General features: G+C 27.3%; 3 protein-coding genes across 6 annotated transcripts; 1 reads left to right on the top strand and 2 right to left on the bottom strand.

Moving 5' to 3' along the window:
• Positions 1-1,956: 1,956 nt before the first annotated feature.
• Positions 1,957-2,815, bottom strand: LOC111028872 (protein seele). Its single transcript, XM_022307648.1, has one exon. It carries the CDS (start codon positions 2,510-2,512, stop codon positions 1,970-1,972), a length of 543 nt encoding a protein of 180 aa, XP_022163340.1. The 5' UTR covers positions 2,513-2,815; the 3' UTR covers positions 1,957-1,969.
• Positions 2,816-9,393: 6,578 nt separating this feature from the next.
• LOC111028871 (choline-phosphate cytidylyltransferase A-like) lies at positions 9,394-16,091 on the top strand. 3 transcript variants are annotated; one of them, XM_022307647.1, is made up of 10 exons: positions 9,751-9,896; positions 10,066-10,205; positions 10,644-10,773; positions 12,965-13,073; positions 14,741-14,857; positions 14,957-15,108; positions 15,168-15,389; positions 15,460-15,627; positions 15,684-15,802; positions 15,860-16,091. In XM_022307647.1, the coding sequence occupies exons 3-10, from the start codon at positions 10,657-10,659 to the stop codon at positions 15,999-16,001; spliced, it is 1,146 nt and encodes a 381-aa protein (XP_022163339.1). In that variant the 5' UTR covers positions 9,751-9,896; positions 10,066-10,205; positions 10,644-10,656; the 3' UTR covers positions 16,002-16,091. The 3 variants fall into 3 exon arrangements, with proteins under 3 accessions (XP_022163337.1, XP_022163339.1, XP_022163338.1); XM_022307645.1 differs by lacking the exons at positions 9,751-9,896; positions 10,066-10,205 and adding an exon at positions 9,394-9,717; XM_022307646.1 differs by lacking the exon at positions 10,066-10,205.
• A 2,140-nt stretch (positions 16,092-18,231) lies between these two features.
• Positions 18,232-25,500, bottom strand: LOC111028861 (insulin-degrading enzyme). Of its 2 annotated transcripts, XM_022307632.1 has the most exons (22): positions 25,351-25,500; positions 24,771-24,946; positions 24,350-24,557; positions 24,121-24,290; positions 23,874-23,996; positions 23,611-23,813; positions 23,344-23,544; positions 23,128-23,265; positions 22,957-23,060; positions 22,174-22,276; positions 22,010-22,105; positions 21,838-21,947; positions 20,736-20,880; positions 20,562-20,672; positions 20,378-20,498; positions 20,229-20,320; positions 20,044-20,155; positions 19,446-19,603; positions 19,249-19,383; positions 18,982-19,191; positions 18,811-18,921; positions 18,269-18,732 (listed from the first exon to the last, which is right to left on the bottom strand). In XM_022307632.1, exons 2-22 carry the CDS (start codon positions 24,925-24,927, stop codon positions 18,628-18,630), a joined length of 2,913 nt encoding a protein of 970 aa, XP_022163324.1. In that variant the 5' UTR covers positions 24,928-24,946; positions 25,351-25,500; the 3' UTR covers positions 18,269-18,627. The 2 variants fall into 2 exon arrangements, with proteins under 2 accessions (XP_022163323.1, XP_022163324.1); XM_022307631.1 differs by lacking the exon at positions 25,351-25,500 and having other exon boundaries at positions 18,232-18,732; positions 24,771-25,080.
• Between the last annotated feature and the right edge of the window lie 1,323 nt (positions 25,501-26,823).

The following is a 26,823-nucleotide window of genomic DNA, read 5'->3' on the forward strand; positions in this document are numbered from 1 at the left end:
TAAGTATGTACATGAACGAAAACAAAAACGGAACTACAATATTAGTCACTTTATAGAATAAATCCAAAATATTTAACCATTAAAAAAATATTTAATTATTTTTTGTTAGTAAAACAAAAATAAATAAGATTTTAACTATAAATTAATAATGAATATTACAAATTTTGATGTTGGTATACATTTTGTACATTTTGTATCAGGAGCAATCTACTAATTAATTTAAATTGTTTTATTGTTTTATTAGTACCTAGTTAATTTGAATTGATAAATATCATAAAACAACAGTTTAAATAGCAAAATCATTTACTTATAAATAATATTTATACCATACAGTTTGCCAAAAAAATTGTTTAAAAATATCTGACATTAACGTCCCCAATTTGCCTGTCCATGAAACTATTATATACTGGTATAGTGGTATCATATAATGTACCAACTATCAGTACAAGTTGTATTATTTCTTTTAGAGCTAAATTACTAAAACTGTTAATTGTTATCATTGATTTCTTCCGCCAATTGACCTTTTTTAATGCACCTCAGTCACAGTTTTTTAAAAGTGCTGTCTAAGTACCGAGAGTTCTGACTGGTCCTTATCGTTTCTCGTAACTGTCATTTGGTGCAATCAATAATCTTTTTTGAGCAAACATTAGTGTGGCCATTATTAATTTAAATATTCATCAAGCTTAACATCATTTCAAGTATGTTACTGTATCAATACCCCATTTTTTAGTGAAATTCATTTTTTTAAATCAAAATTTCACTCACTAAAAACTGAAAATATACTTGAGTAAACTTTCAATAGTAACTTAATGTTGTTTTAAGAAAACAATATGTACAATAACACACATACAAAATCCAGTTGTATCAATGTCAATAAAAAATTATACATAGGTACCATAAATATCGGTTATTGACAGATCTCACTTTATCGCAGATAACTGTTTGTTGGTGCTACAGAATCTTAGATAATACATAAGGCCAGTGAAAAAATTTTTGTTTTAACTTTTAGCATTTTTACAATTTTTTGAATTTGAGAGAAAGTTTTAAATTAATGAAATGTTTTATTTCCTAATGAAATCTATATTTATATTTAAAAAAGCTAATTTATTTATGTCAACTATTGCTATGACGTAGAATGAAATTGAAAATAAAATTGAATGACAACTTCAGTTTTCTCCCAAATAACTGAAAATAATTCAATTTGTTTTTAAAAATAAAAAATTGAAATAATTAATTAAATTGTTGCTGTATTCATGTTAACTATGAACATGACTCATAAGTACAGTTTACAGATAAAAAGTTAGCCATACCAAAATACTTTATAAATTATCCAACACATAGCTTATCTCTCATTTATACAATAGAATAATAGAAGCTAGTAGTTAAAACTTACAATCAAAAATAGTCTGCTTATCCTCTAATATGTTGTGCTCGCCAATATTCGGTAAGTATTTATTTATATGTGTTTTATGTCTTACAACCTTCAAGTCAAATATTTTATAACTTAACGCAAGATTCATGAAGACTCAATAATTATGATAAATTGTTTTTAATCAAACTACAAAATTAAATCAAGTCTCTTGCATTCATTTTTCATTCATCTAAAGTACTACGGTGATTAGTAGAATAATATAGACCAGTAATAACAAAATTGTTGGCACTGACTGTCAATAATGACATATATCACATATTACTAGTTACTACTTAGGTATTGTAATACGCAATAGTTACATTTTTTATAATACTCAAGCCAACAAGCCTATGGCTCTGGCAGTCTGGCTGTATATCAAAAAGTAAAGGCAGAAGGTACACTTGTTGAAGACATTTAATAGTACCTATAGTAAAACATTTATTAGGTTAATAAAATAAAAAAAAATAACATAAAATCACATCAGCATTATTTTGGGTGTAAAAAATATTTAATTATAATAAACTATAAATAAAAACATTTAAATATAATAACTTTTGGTTATAATTCTACTTTATTATTTTTTGTTGGACACAATTGCATAACATTAGTACAAATGGAATGAACAATGTGATCATCATCTTCAGACTTAATAATATTTATGAGATCTTCTTCAATATCATCGACAATGTCTTCACAATAATACTGTAAACTTTTGTTCAGATCAGAATCTTGAACCACGTCCACCTCACTCATCAACGGATTCATTTTGCCATCTAGTATCAATGGCATAACTGTCAAGGTACCATTCTTCTTAAATGTAGCTCGTACATAATCATTCATCTTTTCGCACACAGATTCCATTACCTCTGTTAAATACAATTGTGATCGAGCTAATGGAACAGTCTGTTTTATTTGGTCACCATTGCCATCCAACCGAAAATTAGAAACTTGCACAATATTTGCTGGATCCACAGAACTAACATTACGTTGTATTTCTTCGACAAGACGACAACACACTTCACATTTTAAGTGTAAAGTGTCAAATGCTATGCCTGGCAATAAAAATGCAAAAAATATGTATAAATGTTTAGGAAAAAACATTATTTAAAAAAAAATTCTGTTTTCAACAATAATCTGTCAATAAATAATTGTATTGTTCTGTGTTTTGGCACTAGGCAGCTTATTTAAAAACAAAAATATAACAAAACAATAATATAGCCAGATGACTAGTCAACGTAAATTGTGAATTATTAAATAGTAAAAACCAAATTACTCAACACATAAATACACATCACAAAATTTGCAATTAGAATTCATCAGGAAACTATGCACTTAAGCACTGACGTCACGTCAAGACTTAAAACAACTAAAATTGCAGATAACATCTTTTGTTGCTTTAAAGTTCGAACCGGTTTGAGTGGTTAATGATGGTATAAAACTATGGTGGGGGAGGGGGGTTTCATATTATGAATTGATTGTACTGAAAAATATAAACTGTGGTGGGGGCGATTTGCCACGATATGTTTTCCTTTAGAAAATATTAAACATATACATTTAAATATTTCTTAAATAGAAGATAAATTTAGAAAACAAGAAAAGTCTTATAAAGGTGCAAAGAGTAGTTTTATTTTGTATTCGGAATACGCACTCGAATAAATATATATATTTCAGTATATATTTTTCCCTCTAATTTGTGTCTATTTTAGATTGGATTGGTTTAAATTGGAAATTAACGTTTAAGATGACGTTTTTTGATAAGATACTTTTACATTTCATAAATCAATCATAGTGGTACATCAATGATGGATGTAATTATATAAATCTAAATCATGAGATGATAATATGAGAAAATGTAAATGAAAAATTGTCATGTATGTAATTATTGTCATTTAGTCATTACCAATTTCCTTGTTTTTTTCGCCTATCACACTAGATGAAAAGCAAATTTTAGATTATGAGCAAAGCGATGAATGTATTGATTTTAATATTTTACAATGATGTGTGTTTAGATTCTGAGCGGAGCAATAATGATGAAGTGTATTTTTTATTTTTTCATTTTATTTTATTTATTTTTTGTGTCTGTGTACACTGTGAAGTCTAAATAATGCTTCGATTTTAAACTATAGTATCTTTTCTGGTGGAAATTTGAATCTATGTGCGCAATCGAGGGGTCATCATAATAAAATCCCCAGTAGTTTTCAAATACGCCGGGAAGAAAAAAAATGTTTACGCAAAAAGGCATTTAATGTTCAAATTTAAAACAATTTAAAAACAGTATTCGTGGGTACTTAAAACTTCTAGAGTATATTATTATATACGAATATGATGGTAATATGCAAATAATATCAATTCAACCTACCGAATATTGCAATAACAACAATATAAATATATAAAATATTCTAGGCCGACAAACCGTCTTCGGCCAGAATCGTTTTTAGTGAATTTAAATTTAACTGCACCATCCATTACAGTGACCCATTTGTAACTTACTTAGAACGTCATCATCAGTGAGTCACCCATACTTAGCTACTTAATAGGATTACTATAACTACCTACATATTTAAAAAAACTGTTCGTAATACATGGACTTAAATAGGGGGTCTGAGAAGGGCTTAGCCCTCCCTGATCCATCTAAAGCCCTCCTTAAGATATTTTAATACATAGGTAATCTTTATTATGGTAGAATAGTAAATGATGTAAAAGCATCCATCAAAATTACGAGTCTCAATATAAGAGTTAAATGCATATTTGTAGCTATACTATAATTATATAGGCACTTATATACTCAAAAACTATACTTAACCGATTTTGTGAAGATTTCAAATTGTTCTTGGAGATATTAGGAAAATTTATTAAAAGCAGTTTAAATCAAGTTCGATTTATACCAAGTGCTATGGTACAATCTTTACAATTTACATAGTAAGTATCGTAATTTTGCCTCTGAACTGAGCTAACATATTATCATATTTGTAGGTAGATAGGTACTCCAAAACCAATATACAACCTAAACTTTGTATTTGTTAATATAGCCTTCAAAAACGACTGGATCATTTTCAATAGACATTATATCAATTGTCAATAGATAACTTGAAATTTGGAGGGTGTTTAGCTTAATTTTTAACCTCCAATAGGCTATAGCCAAAAAGTATAATATATGTATATCTAAAGGGTAGTTCACACGTGATTTTTTTCAGCCTATACGCAAAAATAAAAACATTTTGTGTATAGGTATCTAAATAGTTAAAATTGGTTGCATATTATATTAATATTATAATTAGAAGAAGTATATGGCATATACAATTTGTAAAAATATATTTATTGTACAACGTAATTAATTTACATTTAATGTGTGATAGTTTTGAATTGTATTATAGATCAAATACAATTGCGTGTAAGTAATGGGTGGATGACAAGTCTCCATTGATTATAAAGTACTATAGTATATTTATAAATTATAGAATACCTATTAAATACATATTGGTCAGAGCTTAGAAAAAAGTGGGTTCTTGGCGATATTTATAGGTACTTAATTTTTGTACAACTATTTATTTAAATTCAAAATAATTATATGCTTTTAATTTTAGTTATAACAGTGTAAATTATTCCATTCCATTGTTATTAAATTGGGCGTAGGTACCTGCCTATTAATTATTATTATGATGTACTTATGTGGCTATGTGATTAGAATTTTGCTCAATAAGCAGCGAACCAGGAAGAGGCTTTAAAAAAAGGCCAGTGATTAAATCATAATAAAAGTATAGAAGCGCTACTTCAACTTGAATAGATTTTTATAGAGTGTTTTTTTAATTATTTGTTTGGGAGGTCGCATACTGCGGCATGCCCAATTACACTTTAAGCTACGGGAAAGAATATTCGGAAGAGCAATAGAAGAGAGATTAGATATTAGAGGATTTAACTGGTTTAAAGTGTTGGAGTGGTATTGTTATTATAGTGAGTAAAAGCAAGTATAAAGATACCTAGGAATTTTGATTTAAGAGTTAAGGTCAAGGATGTTGTTGCTAACTTACTACGGAGCTTAGGATAATAAGCTTAAGTTTATATTTTATTGACTGAAATGATTGAAACAAATTTAGATTTGACACTTTAGTTGATTCCCTAATTTGGATGTCATAGCAGGACGAATCAATTGATTATATTGAATAATTTTATTATTATATTACAATGAATTTTTAATTTTAGGGATATTTTTTAGATATCGAAATTAATGCCGAACTAAGTTGACAATGAAATATACCTATTTCATTATTCAATGATATAGTAGGTATAAGTTTGACTTTAGGACACAAGGCAAAGATGAATGATGATACCTATGTGGTGATATATTTATTTTTATTTTCCATTAGTTGAACCAGATTTGTAGTTTATTTAAGTAACGTTGAAGGTTATAGATGTCAACATTAATGTGTAGGTCAGATATAGATATAGATAATAAGCTATTATTATTATACAAACATATTATATATATATATATATATAGGTATATATATAATTATTATCTATATCTATGAGGTCAGAAGTACTTATGCAAGTGATCTCTGCAAAAGTGGTTAAATTGCTAGAATGCTGCCTTGAGGGACACCTGCTTTTATAGGATAAGTAAAATCATATAGGTGAAACTATACAGGTCAGGCCAGGCAGGCCATGGCCTGACCTAATACTGACTGAATAACATATTGACTTAAATAAAAAATTTAAAATTTAAATAAAAATATTTATAATCATATATAAAACAATTAGTTTTTCATATTTATCATTTTGCCTGTCCTAATAAAATTGTCTAGTTTCGCCTATGGCTATGAGTTAAAGTATAGTTCCGTCTGACGACCTCAGATCTCACTCGAAAACAGGGGCGGATAGAGGCACCGGGACACCGGGATTTTTCCGGTGGGCCGCTACTTTTATTGACGAAAAGGGACCTCTGAAAAACATTACTATTAACACTATTTTATATTTATGCATGTATAGAGTATACACATACAAATAAAAGTAAATAATTACTATAATACATATTTAAATTTAGTTAAAATCTATAATTATAAATTATCATAGTATGACTGAGCAATAAGAAAATCTCGCCTTATTCACATGCATCATCGCGCCAACCAAAAATAGTTGTGCGTTATCGACTGACCACCGTCACCTGGTGTTTAACTTGGAATTTGGGTATTGTTTTTGTGCTTACGAAACGCAGTCTGCAGCTGCAGCCGTCATCAGCCAATATAAATAATTATTATTATCGAACACAAACGTTACAGTAAAATGTTTCCATCTAGTCACTACGTCATTCTCTTTTTGGCTTTCTGTTGTCACTGTACTTATGTAATCTTACGTATGCCAATCTATTTGGATTTATTATAGAAGATTCTGGAGTGTACACAAGTATAGGTACATTTTCATATTATAATTTAAACTGATCACACACACATATCAAGTCATTGTTATTGTTTATATTATTGTTTTTGTAAATTATATAACATTTTGATTATACGCAACACTATAACACTATATTGATTACCGGCTACCGCTGCTCCGACTACGCATATTAACACAGCCGTCGTATATAGGTATAAAGTGATATATTCTACTTATCTACTTAACTATGCTTCGAAACGAATTAAAAGGAAAATGAGGAGCAGAAAAGAAAATAGATTAAACCGAAAAAAGTTGTTAGCAGAGAGCAAAACATATTGTGCAAAATAATACATAAATATATAAATAGTATATTTGAGAACGTCGAAAAAATATATAAAGTACCCAGTTTTAGTAAATTGATCTTTAGATATTGAAAAATAGAGTGATATAGTAAAATAATAAATGTAGTTGTAGTAGTGTAATATAAAATGTATATGTTACTAATTTATTCTTAACAAAAAAAACAGGTGAGGATTGGTTCTCTCAATGACCAATCTTGAGGTAATTGTTTTGTTGGATAAGATCATTGGGCCGCTAGAGGCCTAGAGATTATATTTTTCCCTTGCCGATCAGTTCCATTGAACTCTATGTCTCTATAATATTATGATCATATAAAGTTCAATGGTCAGGTCATGCCTATTATCCGCCCCTGCTTGAAAAGTACGGAGTGATAAGAAGGAGTTAAAGGTTAGGTATAAGGGAATTCTTTAAAACAATCTAATTTTGTAGAGCAGACCTTTGTGCCAAACGTGATGGAATGCCTGAGCTAAGTTTATATAAGGAATATAGGGGGAAAATTGTTGTTAGTTATAAGTATTTTCTATGTTATTCTGCTAAGATATGAAAAAGTATATTGATAAATTATATACCAAAGGTGATTCAGTCGGTAGATATCTAAAAATTCGTGGCTTAATAATAATCTCCTTGAATTGAATTGAACTATACAAAAGTATATAGATTTCTGATCCATATTAGGTATATTTGATATTCTAAACATATTATTTTGGATTCTGAGCAGGGAAATGAATGTATTGATTTTACAACGATGCGATTTTTTTCACAAAATGTTTATAAGACTTTTTCCCGAGCAAGATAAAATTGTATGAGATATTTTCGATATTTTTATTTTTGTTTTTAGTTATTGCAGTCGACGATTAATTGGTGAAAAACTTGTAAACGTAAATGTAAATGTGAACCAAGGTTCCTCATAATTTTACCTACCTATACCTTTATAAAAAAAAACTTAACTTAAAAGTCACTTTAATTTTTTTATCAGCGTTTGAAGTTTAAAAATATTCAAAGTTCAAATGTTGACAAAATTCATCAAAACCACGAACATTTACAAATTATTTTGTAGTTACAAATGTTTCAATTGCTCATTTTTTATAGAAAATGATTAAAAAATGTTATTGACTGAACAAAGTTCCTCATAGAGTTTATGTAGTTCATACAATTATAGGTAGGTAGGTACTATAACTAAAAAAGTTAAATACTATGTATAAACATTGTTTTCTTTAACAGATATTTAACAATGAACACATTGTTCTACAACTTTTAAGGTATTTTATCACCCTCTTGGAATTTTTTATAGGTGATGTTTTAATCACGGTTATAGCTTATATAGGTAGGTAATAAAATATAATACAGTAGGTATCTTAGAAGCTCCTTCCTTGATAGAGCTCCAGCTACGCAACTGCTATTTGCAGAAGCATACATTGCATACTAAATGTTATTCTGAATTGTTTTTAAATATATCTTTTCTTTTGAAATTATTAACTTTAATACCGGCTACCAGTAGAGGAGGTACCTGTAAAGTATTTTCATTTGTAATTATTATGAATCTTAATATAGGTACAAGAGTACAACATATTACTTCTAACTTTGATAACTAATTACCTACTTCCAATCAACATTCTATAATATTAATTTAAAAAAAAATGTATCTAAGTTATTTATCAACATTTGTTTCAAATTTCAGGATTCAAAAGGTCGAATATGAACACCCGTCACTCGTCAGCGAATAAAGTGATCAAACTGCAGAATTGACGACTGAATTCATAGAAATATACACATATTAGTATCCTTGTTACTTATTGGTGTTTCTGTACCTAGGTACTACCTATAGGGTATAAATTTATTATTAAATTAAATTTAAATTTAAAATAATATAATATAATATATTATAATTTTAAATTTAAATTGTCTATTTACCTACAGACTATACTGCTATTGCACATTTAGACGAATTCAAATTTAAATCAAATACTCAATACTTATTGGCAATATTATATGTGTCGCGTAAGATCTTTCTAATACTAAAATTAACGACGAATGGCGGCGGCGCGCAGTGTTACCGTTTGTCCGTTCAAAATCGTGGAAAACGGTTTTCCAAAATAAAATTATAGGTATATGTTATTCCAACTCCACAGTCGTAGATAATGATGAAAAACGTGGATAACCTTGGCGTGACTCACCGTTTGAGATCGAACCGTGGTGTGACGTTGACAAACATGCGGTGTCGGCTGATAATAGGCTGATAACGTACAACATTTCCGTATGCACCTTCCGGACTCCTCCACTCCGGAGATAATGGCACAACCCAATTCGAAAAATATTGTTTGCGCAATTTTCTCGCCGAAACCACTAATTTGAAGTTAGAACGGTTTACCAATTGCCGCATTTATCTGCTCGCCCGGACCCGGTAGTTTATTTAGCAATCGGTTTATTGCCGTCAGTCATATAACGATCTGGTTAAATTCAATTGTGATTCGTAAATCATACGCGTACGATGTCAATTTACAATTGACTTGAACTATACGTCGTATACCTGTTATAATATAATATTATTTTATGCGCAGTATTCTATTTATTCCGTAAGTATTCAATTGATTGTATGATTTTAGTACCTACTTGACGGCATCATAGCTCAGTAGCTCACTGCACTGTATAATGTTATTAGTGTGCCTACTTTAAATTATTTCTGCAAATGTTTGCAATTTAATGCAATAATGCAATACTTTCAGTAGGTGTGCAGGATAAATATATAATATAGGTACAGTTAATTTTTATTTTTATAGCTTAATTTTACAAGTTTAAACTTAAATTTTAGTCAATTATTTAAGGATACAGTTTTATCATTATAATTATGGCTTTTTTTAAATTCACTTTAAGATTTGAAGGTGTATATTTTTTATTTATTGATTTAATGAAATACATTTTAGATGAATTCAATGCCTAGACTAATTACAGCCAAGATTATAGATTATTTAAGCAAATTCATTAACTTTAAATATTTTATTTTCATCAAATATCTATACAATATAGAGATATCTTAAACAACAGATTTTTGGCAATATTATTTGTGAGTAATTTCAAATTTGTTATTTTATAAATCATCAATTTTATTAGTAAATTATATTTTAAATAATCGATTTGGAAGATTGTAAAAATTATTTGTATGAACTACCTTCATTTTTTTGTTCATAATTTAACTTATCAAGTTTTGAAATCATTAAATTATGATGAAATAAATTTGATGTATTACAATTAACAGTTACTAAGAATATATTATTAAATTATTTCTAAACACTTATTATTAAAACAGTGAAATAAGAAAAATTTTAAATATTTCATTTATTAAGTTTTAATTTAACACTATACTATCCAACAAAATATATGTACTTGTGTTGTTTTGATATTTGTATATTAGTTCAATGCTGTTGAATTAATTATTTTTACATTCATTCATTATTTTTGTACAATTAATTTGTAAATTGTTATTATTATTTTGGGCCTATAGTTAACACACAAACATGTCTAAGAAAAGAACACGAGACGTGACAAATAATACAACAGAAGTGGAGATGCATGTCAGCAATAAAAATGTGTTACAAAAATGTGAACAAGCTAAGTTACAAAATATTGCCCCGGTATGTATATTATTTTATTTATTTTATTAAAAATATTACCATGTTCAATGCTGGATTTCTAATATAGAGATTCTTAAGCTCATATATATCATATATGTGTAAGTACAGTAACCAAATATTAGCCTTAAATGTACAAATAAGTACGCATCTTATATTATGATAATTTACTATACAAATTTAAAATCTACCATAGTATATGCCTACAATTTTAGCCCATCAATTAAATTCTGAGAATTCTTAAGTTTCTAGTGTTTGTCTAGATGTGCTAATGTTCAATTTTCTATGTTTGTTATTTATTTAAACATGTAATCATAAAATAAATAAGTACTTTGTTTTTAAAATACTATGCTTTCTTAACAAAATTGTATGTGGACTATGGTTCCGGCAGCTAATTATGATAAAAAGAAGGAAATAAAAACCTTGCTGTTAAGCTATTAAACTGGCATGCCTGCTATAATTTGTCATGTTAATGAGAAATATGTGTTGTCGATTCTGCCACTATGAACTGATTCAACTAAACTATATTTGTGTGGTGGGATTGAATGTAGGTTGGTTACAATTTGAACTGCACATCCATGATAAGTTTTTTGAAATAATTGTTTCAATATTCTTATGTTACTCAACTATTATAGTTTTAGTTTATATAATTTAATAATATTAAAAAATATATACAAATTGAAAAACTTTACATCCGTTATACAATTAAGATTTTTCAATGACAAGGAATCAGTATATCTACAATTATTATTGAACTAGGTACCTATTTATTATTCACCTTGACAAAATCAAAAATAATAAAAACCTTCATATTTTATATTTTTAAATATTAGTTAAGTAGTCTTGTAAAATAAGTGGTTTAAAGAAACTAGCTTTACTTATTTATATTCTAAAAATAACGGTATATTTAAGAGAGGATGTGAAATATATGAAATATGTAATCATACAAAATTATAGAATTAGTAAGGCTTTGGATAATCTTGTTCTGACTTTGAAATTCTTTGATTTATAGTTTTATCTTCATTAAAAAAAATCTTTCATACTTCATAATTGTATAAGGTACACATGATAATTATTTAAATTTGATTTATAGAACATCTTGATCTGAGAATTAGCCTATTATACAATTTTGAATGTTTTCAGTGAATCACTCTTATAAACATACCATTTTATCTTAATGACCTTTAGTCAGATTTGGGGAATCATAATGATACTAATATTGGTATTACTAACATAGCAATTACAAATTGTAAAAGCTATTATATATATTAATATCAATATATTTTATATAATTGTTTGGATCAGGTATGAATTATATAAACTTATTTTCAACTAAAATAGCTAACATCATTATTACATTGTCCTTGGGATGTAGTGGATGATGTATATACTTAATTGAATGTTTATATAATATATGTATATGTAATTTTCTGCTTTGACTTTGAAACCTTGTAATGATTTATATGTTTTTCAACAATATGGATAAAAATGTGTTTGAGCAGAATCAGGTGTTAACTAAAACCATTTCGCATTGTTTTGATTGATTACAAAAGTGTCTAATGTAGTATTAAGTTATAGGAGGGAGCAAGGTTTTTCTGTTATTGTTATTTTTGCAATAATAATTGTCATCATATATTTCTTAGTTTAAAGGGTTACATTTTATTTTATTATACATAAAAATCGACCAAGAAACATTGGGCACATTAAATAGTAAGCTCAAGAAAAAAAAGAAAATCATTATAAGTTCTAACAGTATAATAAACAAAAAAATTAAACTAGGATTTTGACTCAAAATAATAATAAAAAGTAGATGTTTGATATCATATTAAAATGTTGCCAAATCATACTTAAACCAGGCTATACAAAATACATTTTTATGTATTTAATGCCTCCCAACTATAATTGACTATGTATTGTGTAATATTAATAAACAATTTATAAATATTACGTAGCACCATTTTGGTATGGCTAAACTAAATTGATACCTTTAATAAAGGGAAGAATAAAAATTAAATTTGTCAAATATGTAATAAAATTTAAAGAAGCATTTTTTTAAAAGTCATAAAAGAATATTACTCCAATCATACAACTGAATATTGCAAACTATAATTACTAGACTAAATAGTAAATACTTAAATACCACTTTCAGTAATTAATAAAATATTAATAGCTTTCTACAATCTTTTGATTTTAGTCAATTTTCAAACCTGCACCTTTTAGTACAGATAAAGAAGCAGTTGAAGAACGGAATGCTTGTGATTATAGTACAAAAATCACTATGGATATGGCCAATTCTGGCTTAGGTATGAACTATATTATAAAAATATGTATATATATTATATCATTATGTTAGTTCTATTTGATGACTGATGTCAATTGGCAAAATGTCTATAATCACATTTGTATTGGGAAAACTGAAAGTCTTTTTGGGTAAAGGAAATCGGAAAGTTTTATTTTGTCTCTCATAATTAATAAATGTAAATAAGAATTAGAAATCATCCAAAAAAACCCATATTTAAGTTATTACTTTTTGTCATCTATAACCTATCCCATTTTACTACATACCTCTGTTAATGGTAATTTATATTTAAATCCTCTATTCTTTATAATGGGCACTTACCATTTATTAGAATAAAATGAGTAAGCTATTAAAAGAGCCTAAGAAGTAAATACCTTTGTAGAATATTATGAAATTGATATTTAGAGTTTCTGAAAATTGTATAATATTTTATGTACTTTTTACAGCCTATAAATTTAGACTGTAGCTTTTAATATCACAACTATTTTTGATAAAAACCATATTATACTAGTGATTTGTGTGTGTTTGTTTGTGTCGGTGCATGGTATATATTTGTGTTGTGCTTGGTTTGTTAAACTGTATATGGTTATTAAATTATCATTTATGTCCATTAGTTGAATAAGCCAATTCATTTATGGAGAAGTTAAAGTTAAGAAATATATTAAACCATTGATTTTCTCATTATTCATATTAACTTAAAATGAGCTTCTGTGTCCATACAATCATAACCAAATTGTATGATGTATGACCAGGTAAAACTGTGGGAGTGCAGAATAATTTATTCACCAAAATCAAAACCATACAAAAATCTTGTATTGTGTTTATTTTTACACAAGTCTTAAAACATACTTTATAGTTTAAAAACAAATTGCAGGTATATCTATATCATTAAATAACATTATGTAAGAAAGGTACAAAAGAGTTGCAAAAAACAAAAAAACAAGATGAAACGGCGTATTTAAAAAAAGTATGTGATGATAATCCTGTAATCATAATTCATCAAATAATATTGTTGGATTATTTTTGTGAGGAACTTAAAATAAATGTACTTAATATACCTATTCAATAATTGAACACCTTACTACTTGATACTTGTTTTTGATGCCACATTCAAACGCACAAGGTTAAAAATTGTCTGCATTGTTTTGATTTTTATCAAAATATATAAAAAGAAAAAAATAATAACTTAAAATGTACACTCAAATATTAAAAAAATTATTTAAATTTATAGGTACAATTCTATCATGGCTTATTTTATATGTGTATTTCAAGTTATAGGTGAATATTTACCCTATGTCAATGGTAATGGGTTATGGAAAAAAAATATTTTTATCTTAAGTACCTATATTAAATGTATTGCATTGTTTCTTTATTTTTGAAGTTGATAGATTTCTTCTATTGGAATATCTGAGAGGGGCAAAATAATAAATTTGTCCCTTGCAAATATTTTAAGGAGGAAATTTCCCCCCTCACCACTTCACAATTATGGCACTGAGTCTCACCATGTGTGAACCATATAAGGCAACTAACCTTTATATATTAATAAATTCAAATTTACAATTATTTAATTACTAAATAAATAAAAGTGTATAGAATTATGATATTTATGTCTATGAAATTATGTACAGCTGAAATTTAATTTTCATTTTAGACAACACTATTTATTTGCAGCTCCTCGAAGAATTAGGGTATATGCAGATGGTGTATATGATATGTTCCATCAAGGACATGCCAGGCAGTTAATGCAAGCAAAAACTGTATTCCAAAATGTTTACTTGATTGTTGGAGGTTAGTTGTATAACATAATGAGTTAAAATAATTTAGTGTTGTAAATAAATTGAAGATAATTTATAGTCATAAATTGTATTTGTTGTATATGAATTTTAGTATGCAGTGACACTGTCACACATACTTTTAAGGGTAAAACTGTAATGACCGACGAAGAAAGGTATGAAGCTGTTAGACATTGCCGTTATATAGATGAAGTTCTTAAAGATGCACCATGGGAAACCGATGATCAATTTTTAATAGATAATAAAGTAATTAAAATTGTTACTGTTTTATTTTGAATGAGAATTGTGTTTTAAATTCTGTGTAGATTGATTTTGTTGCTCATGATGATATACCTTACATAAATGAAGATGGGCAAGATATTTATGGAGGGCTTAAAGAAAAAGGTATGTTTGTAGGCACTCAAAGGACTGAGGGTGTATCAACGTCAGACGTTATTTCTCGAATAGTACGGGATTATGATATGTATGTTAGACGTAATCTTCAACGCGGATACAGTGCCAAAGATTTAAATGTATCTTATTTAAAGGTTCGATTTTTACATAAATTATCTTAAAAATATAAACACTTGTGGATAATAAAACTATAATCAATTTTAGGAAAAAAAGTTTAAACTCCAAAATAAAATGGAAGAACTTAAAGACCGCAGTAAACGGGTAATGGGAACTATTGGTGAAAAAAAAGTAGATATGTTGCAACGATGGGAAGAAAGATCAAGAGACTTTATTGTTTCATTCCTGTTGTTGTTTGGCCGAGATGGACCAATTGTAAGTTTAAAGTTTACTAGTAACTTGCTTCAATATAATCATGGTTTTTCTTTTAGTCACATTTTTGGAAAGACAGTAAAGGTAAATTGTTACAAGCATTTTCGCCTCCTGGAAGTCCAACTCCAAGTGGACGTAACACTCCTGATTCATCTAGTTCGTCTGAAGAAAACTTAAGGTAATTTTAAAGCTAAAATTGAATGAAATTAATAAAACATAATAAAAAATTATTTAGGTCTCCTCCTAGAAAATCTAGCCGAACTAAACGCTATTTGGATGATGATGATGACGACGACGATGATGATGATGAAGAAGAAGAAGATGACTTGTTAAATAGATACAATTATATAAATGGTGAAAAAAGCTCCAACTCCTAGTTGAAAAGAATGTTAATAAACCACATTAAAAAAAACCTATTAGTTTAATATATATATTTGTAATGCACAAATGAATAATGATTATTGTTAGAATAAAATTAACAGTAAAAAAATGTTTGGTAATAAATATTCTTACATGATTGTTTTATAAAACAATGTTAACATTTTATGCATATTTAGACTTCTGTGTAAAAAAGTAATAATATTATGAATGTTTTTTTAAGTTAAAAAAAAATAGGCATTATACCTATAAATATTTTATATTATTCAAAATTGTTTTGTTTTGTTTTTTTTATTTATTTATATATTATTAAAAACAATGAATTTACTCAACATAGCAGTGCATTTTTACTATGGGTTTTATGTTTTATACAACTTCAATATTGCAGCGTTTGAGTTAACTTTTTATTGTTTATTTATAATGTTCGTTTTGATCTGAAATTTGTATAGTTATTAGTTCATAAGTTGAGTTTAACAAATATATTATGTTTGTTTTATTTTCAATGAAGAATATAAATTATTAAATTGTTTATATTTTTTATTACTGCGATTAGGAAGTATTCCTTTTAAAAACAAAATGTAACAAATAAAAAAATAGATACATATATAATCTGTTTAGGTTTTGAAAAAAAATAAGAACTGCTGATTTTTAGAACACAAGTCTAGTTAATGGCGGCATTCATCTAAAGTTTTAATCTTTTGTGTTCAATAATATTTATTAAAGTTTTTAAGTTAATTCGCCAGACATATCAACTGTAGGGGGTATGTAGAGAGGTCTTCTCGGCCTGGTAAAATTTTAGAAAGCCCGGTCTGCGGATAGTATTTGGCTAGTAAGCCTAGTAAATTACTTCGTACCTCATTTGTAGGTGTATAATTCTTTTTTTGTGATAGTATAATATGTTTTTTTTTTGTTTATGATTTTGGTTCGGCTCGTAACTTTTGTCCTAATAGATGTCCGGCCTGGCCTGTCTTGCATTTTATAAAATCTTACGGGATTTGGGCCTGGGTAAGCCTGGCTCGTGCAGGGCTTTAGTATATAGTATGGACTACATTAGGTGGCATAATAAATTAAAAGTCAAACATAGTAAGACCGAAGCGGTCACATTAGCCATACTATTTGGTTAAAATAAATGCCTAAGTATTAGACATTGAGAATCAGTTTTGCTTATTAACCGGCTGATATATACATAAGCTATTAATGGATAGATGATGTAAAGTAACTATTGAAAGAAAAACAAATGAAATCGCTTACAGGTGCGAGCTCAAGGGCATGCAGAAGAAACAAAATATGAGATAGATTTAAACATACAATAGTGATACATCATAGCAAAAAAATTATTATTTTATGTGGCTACTGTTACAATATGATCACCAAATTTCTAATGATTAAGATATAAGGTACCTACGTCACATAGAGGAAGTTTTTGAAGTTTGTCTACACGTGTAAGAATTACAGAAAGTAATGTAGTGAATGCGCAAACAAATTTGCCTTTTGGTCTTAAGAGGACGCCGTACCTGCATACGTTGTCTCTACCAATGTGTATGCATGACATATACCAATAAGACGTTAATATTAAGACAACAGTCGAAAATCTAAGCATTATTTCGACAAAAAATAATAAAAACCACTAGGCCGTTGTTAATTAGTTATATCAATAGATTCATTGAGACTAGGAGGATGTTTATGTCTTATTTTTTCATCTAAAAGAAATACCTAGCTTAAACTTGATTTACATTTTTTTAGAAATATATTTATTAAAAATACAATTCTTTGGCCCAGGCAACGTCGGGCAGTTATACCTAGTATAACATATAAAAACATTTTTATTTATCTATTCGTAGGTTAGCTTATTACTATATTACTATATGCATGTAATCAACTACTCAATATACTTCTCCTTTCACACTTCTATTGCATTGATCCTTACTTGATAACAAACCTTAAGTAATAGTCACATGAAACTATACATTGTTTGCAGTGTACCATTAATTGATCTGATAAATGTGAGCAACATGATCTGCATAATTACTGTACTACTCCAGCACTATATTTTTATTACTTAGTGATAAATTGGTGTTTGACCGATTTTTCTTAGTTAAATTATGCATTTATACAACAGTACAATCAGGCGTTTTGTTCAAAAATCAAACAGTTTGTAACATCTTAATGTTTGCTATGAATTTTTGATATACAATTTAATGTCTTTTACAATAATATGTATACAATCATTACAATAATTTTTCTTTTATTAAATAGTTTGAGTAAGTATTTTACAAGATAATAAATATATTTTGATGAAACAAAAATGTCAACTTAATATAGTTTTGTTATTTTAGAAACCAGTTACATAAATGTCTAAACTAGAGATTCTCAACGTTTTTAAAGTGATGGTCCCTAACTAAACATTTATTTATAAGCTATTTTAAGTGTTGACGACCCAAAATAATATGCTGGTCCCAGATTGAGAATTGCTGGTCTAGGCTGCCATCTCAACTGTAACTTGTTCTAAATACAATCTTAGCTAAAAATTGTTATATATTTTGATTTGACATGAATTGTATTACTATAATTTAAATGTATAAAAATATAAGAAATATTTTGGTAAGAAGTAATTTAAAAAACAAATTACAACTTGGATTTTGTTGGTCCAACGGACATGCTAAAAGAGATTGGCAATTGATACAGTTGATGCTTCTTCTTAAATTCTGTTATATCCTTAATCAAAACGGTCTGTAAGATGAAAAATAATATTAACTTAACATTATATTCATTGGTCATTACACATTATATCACAATAATAATACGTACATTATTGGTCACCAAATTATTATCAATTTCTTCTGCAGTTGTATTCTTTAATGTAGATCTGACGTGTACTGCTAACTTATGTCTTTCTGGCCCAGATTGACTGATTTGATCCTATACAAATTATTACTTAGTTATTACTTATCAGACTAAAACAATTGCTAAATAACTTACATTATAAAATTTAATAATATCATCTTTGGAGATTAATTTTAATGCTTCTACTTCAATTTGTGCTCGGTTGAAATTGTAGTCTTGTGTGTCAATTTCTACTTGATAAACAGCCGCTTGTTTCATCAAGCCTTTTGGCTTCTCTAACAGTTTAACAGCTAAAGCATCTTTGTACTTGTTAAATTCTTCTTCAGGCATATTCATTAATAGTTGCTAAAAAAAAAATTGATTAATTAAAATATTAAAATGAAGCTACTCAAATTAACTAACCTCAATAGTGTTTATATAGTTTTCTATTCTTGAATCAACATACATCGGAGTACGGTCAGATTGTACAATAATACGTAAATTCAGTATTCCATGACTTCTGCTTGATGAACTAAACACTATGTAACCAAGTTGTTCCTAGCACATAAAAAAAAATGTTAATTGTTTCATTCTATTAAAACACAAACAATTTATTTTACCTGTGTACGTAGGGTGTTAAAACACGACTCTTTGATAATTTCGTTAAATAGGCCAACTATCATATTTTTTAATGTAGACTGAATACCACATTGTAAATGTATATAAACACATGAACTGCTGTGATGATCACTTGTTGTCTCGAATAATGCGCTTTCACCTAAAATATAATGCTTAAATTGAATGTCTTTAAGTCAAACTGAATGAAGTATAATGAAAGTATAAAATTATATTATTTGGAATAATACCTAGTACCTATATACATATGCATTTATATTTATATAATTAAAAGTAAGGTGATTGAACCCTTTTTGTATTTAACATACTCCTATTGAATATAAGTTCTTTGGAAATAAAGATAATCCCCATTGAACAATTATTATAATAGCAATATCATTGTATATATATATATAGATCTCTAATATCTTTGCAACCGATTTAATGTTTAATTTAACACAACAAACAAAAAGTATATAACTTTGTAACTAACAAAAAAATAATAGCCCAACAGTTGATTCTCATTAAACAACTAGATTTAAAAAAAAATGATTACATTATCACTTTGCTTGGACTTAAATAAAATCAAAATATTTAACTCACGATCTTCAAGTCGTACTTCTCTTGACCTAACCATTTGGCGGGGTAATAATTTACGGAATCCATCTCGACCCAAAAATGGTTTTTCTAGTATTTGTATGAGTTCTAAAGCTTTCTAAAATAAAACCACATCATTTAGTACACAATATTATGTCAAACAAATAATTTTTTTTTTTTTAAATACTTACAGGTTTATCTATGTTACCATATACTAATGATTCCATAAACATTTGGGAGAGGAACTTTTTAATAAATTCCTCAATGTTCTCAATTTTAACATCTAAAAATATAGACATTATATTAAACAGTTCAAATTAAGAAAAATATCATTACTTACCATCAATTGTAGCTAGTAATTCATGAGGAGTCCATGCATCTTCTGATAAAACAACAGAATTATACCTCATTGCACTATGATAAGGTTGTTCCATATCAATATTTTTCAAATCCCTAATTTTCTATAAATGCATTTAAAAAATTTAAGTTGTAAAGAAATCATTTTAAATTTTACTATGACTTACTTCTTCCTTTAGAATTTCAAAGCGTAGTGGATTAATCTTGAAAGTCAAAAGCTTATCAATAGTTTTCTTCAGCAGAATATGCAACTTGTGATTAAATCCACTCAATTGCAACTAAAAAAACCATTTGAATTTATAACATAAATATTTTATATGAAGTTTTAAATAGTATTTTACCTTGAAACCATAACTACTTGGTTGTATGACCAAATTTAGACTAGCTCTCGTTGCATCCCATGTATATTCAGAAAAATCTTCATTAAATAATCTCACAAAAAGACTCATAATATTGCAATGGAATGGATCAGTCATTACAATGTGACTACATAAAAATACATTTTAAAATAAGTTACAGATCATTTAATAAAATAATTAAAAATAATTACTATACGCTAATAAAAGATTTGCACAAAATTCATTGTTAAGACTTAAAAGGATTACAAATAAGATACGAGTACATTGATTATAATAAAATTAATACTAACAATAAAACCATACGTTTTTAGTATTTATATTTTATAAGTTGAAATATTAACTGTTTTAAGAAATATTTAATACATTAAAGCAAGTATTTCAAAAAAAATAATTCTGGGTAATTAGCTTTTGCTGCAGAGTAGGTTTTTTGTGAAAATTTTTGTTTATGTACTATAATAATATAATGGAAGTGTTTAATTCAACAATAAATCAATGTAAATGAAAAACAATACTGATTAAAACAGAAAAATTGCAATTTTTATTTTTATTTATTTTAATTTTATTTAAAATCAGTAAAGATTACTAGGCCTCAGAGTTTTAAACCCATGTGGAGACCAACATATATAATTCAAAAACTTTTCAAAAAGAAATTGCTGTAAAATCAATTTACTAGGGGAACATTAAATTAAATTATTGGATTATTTTAATAAAGAAAAATATAATATACTAAAACGAATATATTTCAAGCCCAGCTCAGAACATAATTGTTAAATTTTTTATATATATTTATAATATTATATTATATTTTACATTTTATTGTGTAAAACAAACCATTTATATTTTCTAAATTTAAGAACATATTGTAATACAATTTAGCAGATTTAAGTCAAGCCTCAAAAATATAAAATTGTATGGATTTTTTAATTAATTAGATAAAGTGATATATGAAAAAAACAATACTTAAAATAATAAAATGTAAGTTATTACTGTTTGAATGATTTGTAAAAAAAATAATAAGTGGTTTACCGTATAATTAACCAAGTATTATAAAATATATAGCTATAACTTATATGTGATTAATTACCTGAAAAAATCAATTGACACAAATGCTTTAGGGAACCTGAATTCTGTATCCGTTTTAAACCAACATTTCAAAAGGAATGATTCATGAATAATATGTGGATGACTTGGTTCCTGTAAAAGAAAAATATATCGTTAAAAAAATGGGAAAACCATATAATAAATAATCTTATTACATTTTTATCAATTGGCACTAAATTAAAATCTGTAGCAACAAATTCATTCTTTGATGGCATTTTTAAATCTTCGCATAAATCATCTTTTTTCCATTCCTAAACATTCAATAAATAAAAATTTTAGTTAATTATAAATGATTTCTAAACAAATATATGTATATTACATTTAAAGTTTCTGTTGGGATTTTCATAATTGAGTATGGTGTTCCATAATATTTGTCTATAGTATCTGTTTGGTTTTGAAATACTTTGGACACAACTGTTACTCTAGAATATTAATAAATTCACAGTTTTACAAATATTATAATATATTAATTATATTGTCACTCTTTAAGACATTTTAAATAAAAATAGGTACTAAGTTTACAGCTTATTACTAACAATATTTTCTATAAAAGTTATTTTGACTTCAAAAAAGATGATACCAGGTAGCAATTATTTATTGTCTGGGTACAACTGATTGAGGATCTCTATCTAAATCTACTCAAATACCTTCATACAATTAACATAACACACAATGATTTTAATATCACAAGGGTTTTGTAAAGCTGGTGTCTCTTATTTTAAATATACTTAGTTTATAGTCAATTAATGGTTAACACATAAAATGTGATAAGTGTATAATGATTCATATTAAATTCATATTAACTATAATAGTTTCTGATAAGTGATTATCAATATTATTCAATTTCTGATCACAATGACAAGAAGATTTACATAAGATGGATAGTTATTATGTAATTTATTTAATGTAAGATGTAAGCAATATTTCTATAGCATTTTCCACTTAACATTTTTATTTTTATTTTTTCATCAAAATGAAATATTTCAAAAAAAATAAATTTCTTATGATTTTAGAATTTAAGAATCTTACAATATAATGTTTATCTCATGAAAAATCCAATAACCCTAGTATTGGTTTATGTTTTAATTTTGTTCATAGTTACCTCATGTTATCTGGTCTAAAGTAGGATAAAAGTTCTAGTATTAAATCAGGTTTCCATTCTCTTATTAAATATTCAGCTGTTAAGACATCTTCTAATTTGAAAGTCTAAACAAATACATAAAAATCAAATAGCAGACAGTATTATACAAAAATAATTAAATATATGACTCACAATCATATGAGAAGACAACCGATAGACATAATCTAAAGGTGAACCCTTATCTTTAAATTGAAATTGCATTGCACTAATATTACTATTTTCGTCGTGGAACCATTCTTGGGGTCCTTCGCGTCTTAACATATTCACATACTAAAACATCATAAAATGAAAAATTTTAATTATGTATAACTCATTAAAAATTGTTACTTAAAAAAAATATAATATTACTTGAAAAATTAATTTAACAATGTCATCAACATGATCTACTCCCTTTTCTGTTAAATCCACATCAATATCAAAAAGCTCAATTCCTCTAGCTTCAAATTTATTGCCAGCTGACAGTTTACTAGACCATCCTCTTTTTTTTAAAACTGTTAAAATACTAGTAGGGCCTTCATGACCAAATAGAGCGCTCAAATACCTGCTAGGCTAATTCATAAAATGTACATTAAAAATTATGTTTAGAGTGTGTGCACAATTTATAAATATTTTTACCATGCTTTTATAATATTTGCTTTGATCTGGAATAAGAAAATTGACAGACAACACTCTGATATCTTTTACTGGAACTACAACAGTCTTAGTTGCAAGTTGTTCTTCTTTATAAATTGGATCATTCCAATACGGCCTTTCAACATCATTTCTTTTAATGTCTCCAAATAAAGATACAGCCAATTCTTCCAATGAATTTAAATCCTCTAAGAATTTATAATAAAAATTAATTTTAAATGTCTAATAAAAAGCCATTCTGTTAATACCTTTTCCGAGTATAGTTAAGTACATTAAATGAGAAGAGTACCATTTAGAATGGAACTCCAATAGTTGATCACGGACACTAATATTTTTCGAATTAGGAATATCCCATAATGTCTCTTTTGTACCTAAACAACAAACATTAAAAAAATATATGATATGGACACAGCCGATTTTTTTAAAAATATTTTAGTAGTAAAATTTACCTCTACATTTTAAAATATAACTAAAAACAATTTATTTATAGTTTACCTGTTCCAAATTGGTTATAGGAATGATTTGGATCAGCTGCATTTTTTTCTAACTGAGCTAGACGCCAAAAATCATCAGCAACATTTTTTTCATGTTCAGAATTGACAGCACCAATTTCTCTTTCAGTTGCACTTGTTGTAAACAAAGGTTCAAGGAAAAATTGAGCAAATCTATAATACAATTTTTAGTTATTAAACCACATAAAAAAAAAAAAATAAATATTTTTAACCTGTCCAACGATGGTTTTAGTGATTCTGTCTTGGTGGAAAAATAGTAATTTGTGTGATCATTTGCAGTATATGCATTGTAAGATCCGCCATTTTGTGTTAAAAATTGTGTGAATTCATTTTCTACTGGATATTTTTTTGTGCCCAAAAACAGCATGTGCTCACAAAAATGAGCTAAACCTGGCAAATCTTTAGGTTCACTCAAACTACCTAATACGGGAAGAATAATGATTAAAATGAGTAATTAAAATTAGAATCCATATTGCTGCCTGTATAAAAGAATTGTTTTTTTTTCATATTTTATCAATAAAAGCTCAATGTAACATTAAAAAAAATATATATATATATTAGAATGAAATAACCTAATGGTTTATGAAATATTATCAAAAATTAATTTAAAGAAATATGAAATACAAAACTTACCAACTGCGACTGATAGAGAAGCGGCAGATTTGTCAGTGTCCGGATCACTTATCAATAGAGCGGTGAGACCATTCTTCAGCACCAATCCTCGATAGATTCGAGAGTCCCCAATGGACTTTTCAATATCATCAATGCGTCTCTCAACTTTTTCAGACATGGCCAAAGATTTTAATGGACTGAAAAAACGAGAATATTTGTATACCATGCCATGGCGTTGGACAGGCAGAGGTACATTGCTGCAGTGTACATTAAAAACAGCAATCACCAGCACAGAGAGCAATGAAAACACAATCGACCTCAAACAGTGCATGGTTAGCAATGTAAATAACCAGCATTGCTGGCCGAGTAGTAACGCGGAGAGAGGCACATTGTGCTGCTTATAATGACTGGCGAAATATTATTAAGATGTATTGATAGATAATAAGATAAATCATAATCGATTTCTTTGTGTGGGTAACCAAAGAGTATTTTAATCATCGTACACCGTTCGTAACAACTGTGGTGCATGGGTATTACGCATTTTTTCAAAAAAGCGGAAAATAAAAAATGGCAACGCTTTTCCAAAACACGATACACTTACCTTTTTATTTTTTGACTTTTCGGTACGACACTTACATTTACGGCAGTAATCCGTAGGGTAGATACTAACTACTCGATGTACAAGACGTGTTGTACGACAATTTACAGTAACACACAACAATACGCTATTATCAAATCGGAATATCGGATGACGTTTTTTGTCTTCGGAAATTCAGTGTTTTTAACGAAATTTAATCAATAAACTATATTATTGTTATCACTCAAATTTTCTGAGCCCATTGACGCGGGAAAATTGTTTAAACCTTTGATCAATTTCAATAATAGCTTGAATAATTCTCGCCTATTCAAACAACATCATAATAAAAATGTTTTCTTAAATACAGACGTTCATTCAAGTAATAGACATAAAATGCATTCTAAACATTTTGATCAGTTGATTTTATTACAACAAGCACATTTATACGATATTAGAAAGAAAACTCTACTTCAGTATTTTGACGTAAACTATGTTAGAGGTGAACATTTAGAAAAGTTAGAAAACAAACAGTTTAGTTTTAAGAAATTAAACCACAGAATCAATTGTTTATTTAACAACTCTATCAACAAATCCGTATTTAACTGACAATGCTTGTGAAGGCTGGAACAATATAGGTTTTCCCATCTCGTCTACAATAAACATCCAAGTATTTAGAAATTACTAACAAAACTGTGTCAACAAGTTGAAATGGACAGGGCAAGATTTGTATTGTCTGAAATAGAAGAGACTAATCGAAAAAAAAATAAAACCTTGCAAAAAAATGTTCGATTGAACGTTGTATTTGGTATGTCAACGGATATTGTTAGAGAAAATTAGATATTCCTCATTTATCAAAATAAATAAGTCAGACAATCAAAGTATAGGTAAGAGATCTTTTATATATTAAGTGATTGGTTATAATTGATATTTTATATGTTTTTTTAGTAATTTTTTCAGTGAATTTTCTGGGGATTCTTTTCCCTTTTACCCATTTATACACGCCATTGTCCATATATTTATTAGAATAACGTTAGGCAAATTTAAGGCTATGTCAGTCTTAAAAATATGTACAGTTTAGTATATGGGCATACTATATAAATTAAAGAATTATATAAGATTTATATTTCAGATGCTTGAAGCAAAGATAGAGAATAATAGTAAATAATTATTATTTAAAAGCAACAATAAAACATTTCATGTAAAATGATAATGAATGATATAAAGTAGGTTAGCTTTACCCATAGGTACTGCCGACAGTTAGACATAATGAGTGTTGCCAAATTGTATGTATTCATAAAACAAATTGAACATAAGTACACAATAGTATGTGTATTGTGTATACACTATACATCAATAAATAATTTCATCTCTTTATAACGTAAATTTCTCATTTTACTGTTATCTTACAATTTACAAGTGGTTTTTAAAAACAATAGATACCTACACATACAATTAATGATTTCCAATAAATAATATAGTTAAAATCCTTTCCAAGAC

The sequence above is a fragment of the Myzus persicae genome, unplaced genomic scaffold (genome assembly GCF_001856785.1).
Source record: "Myzus persicae strain clone G006 unplaced genomic scaffold, MPER_G0061.0, whole genome shotgun sequence".
NCBI classification, from domain to species: Eukaryota; Metazoa; Arthropoda; class Insecta; order Hemiptera; family Aphididae; genus Myzus; species Myzus persicae.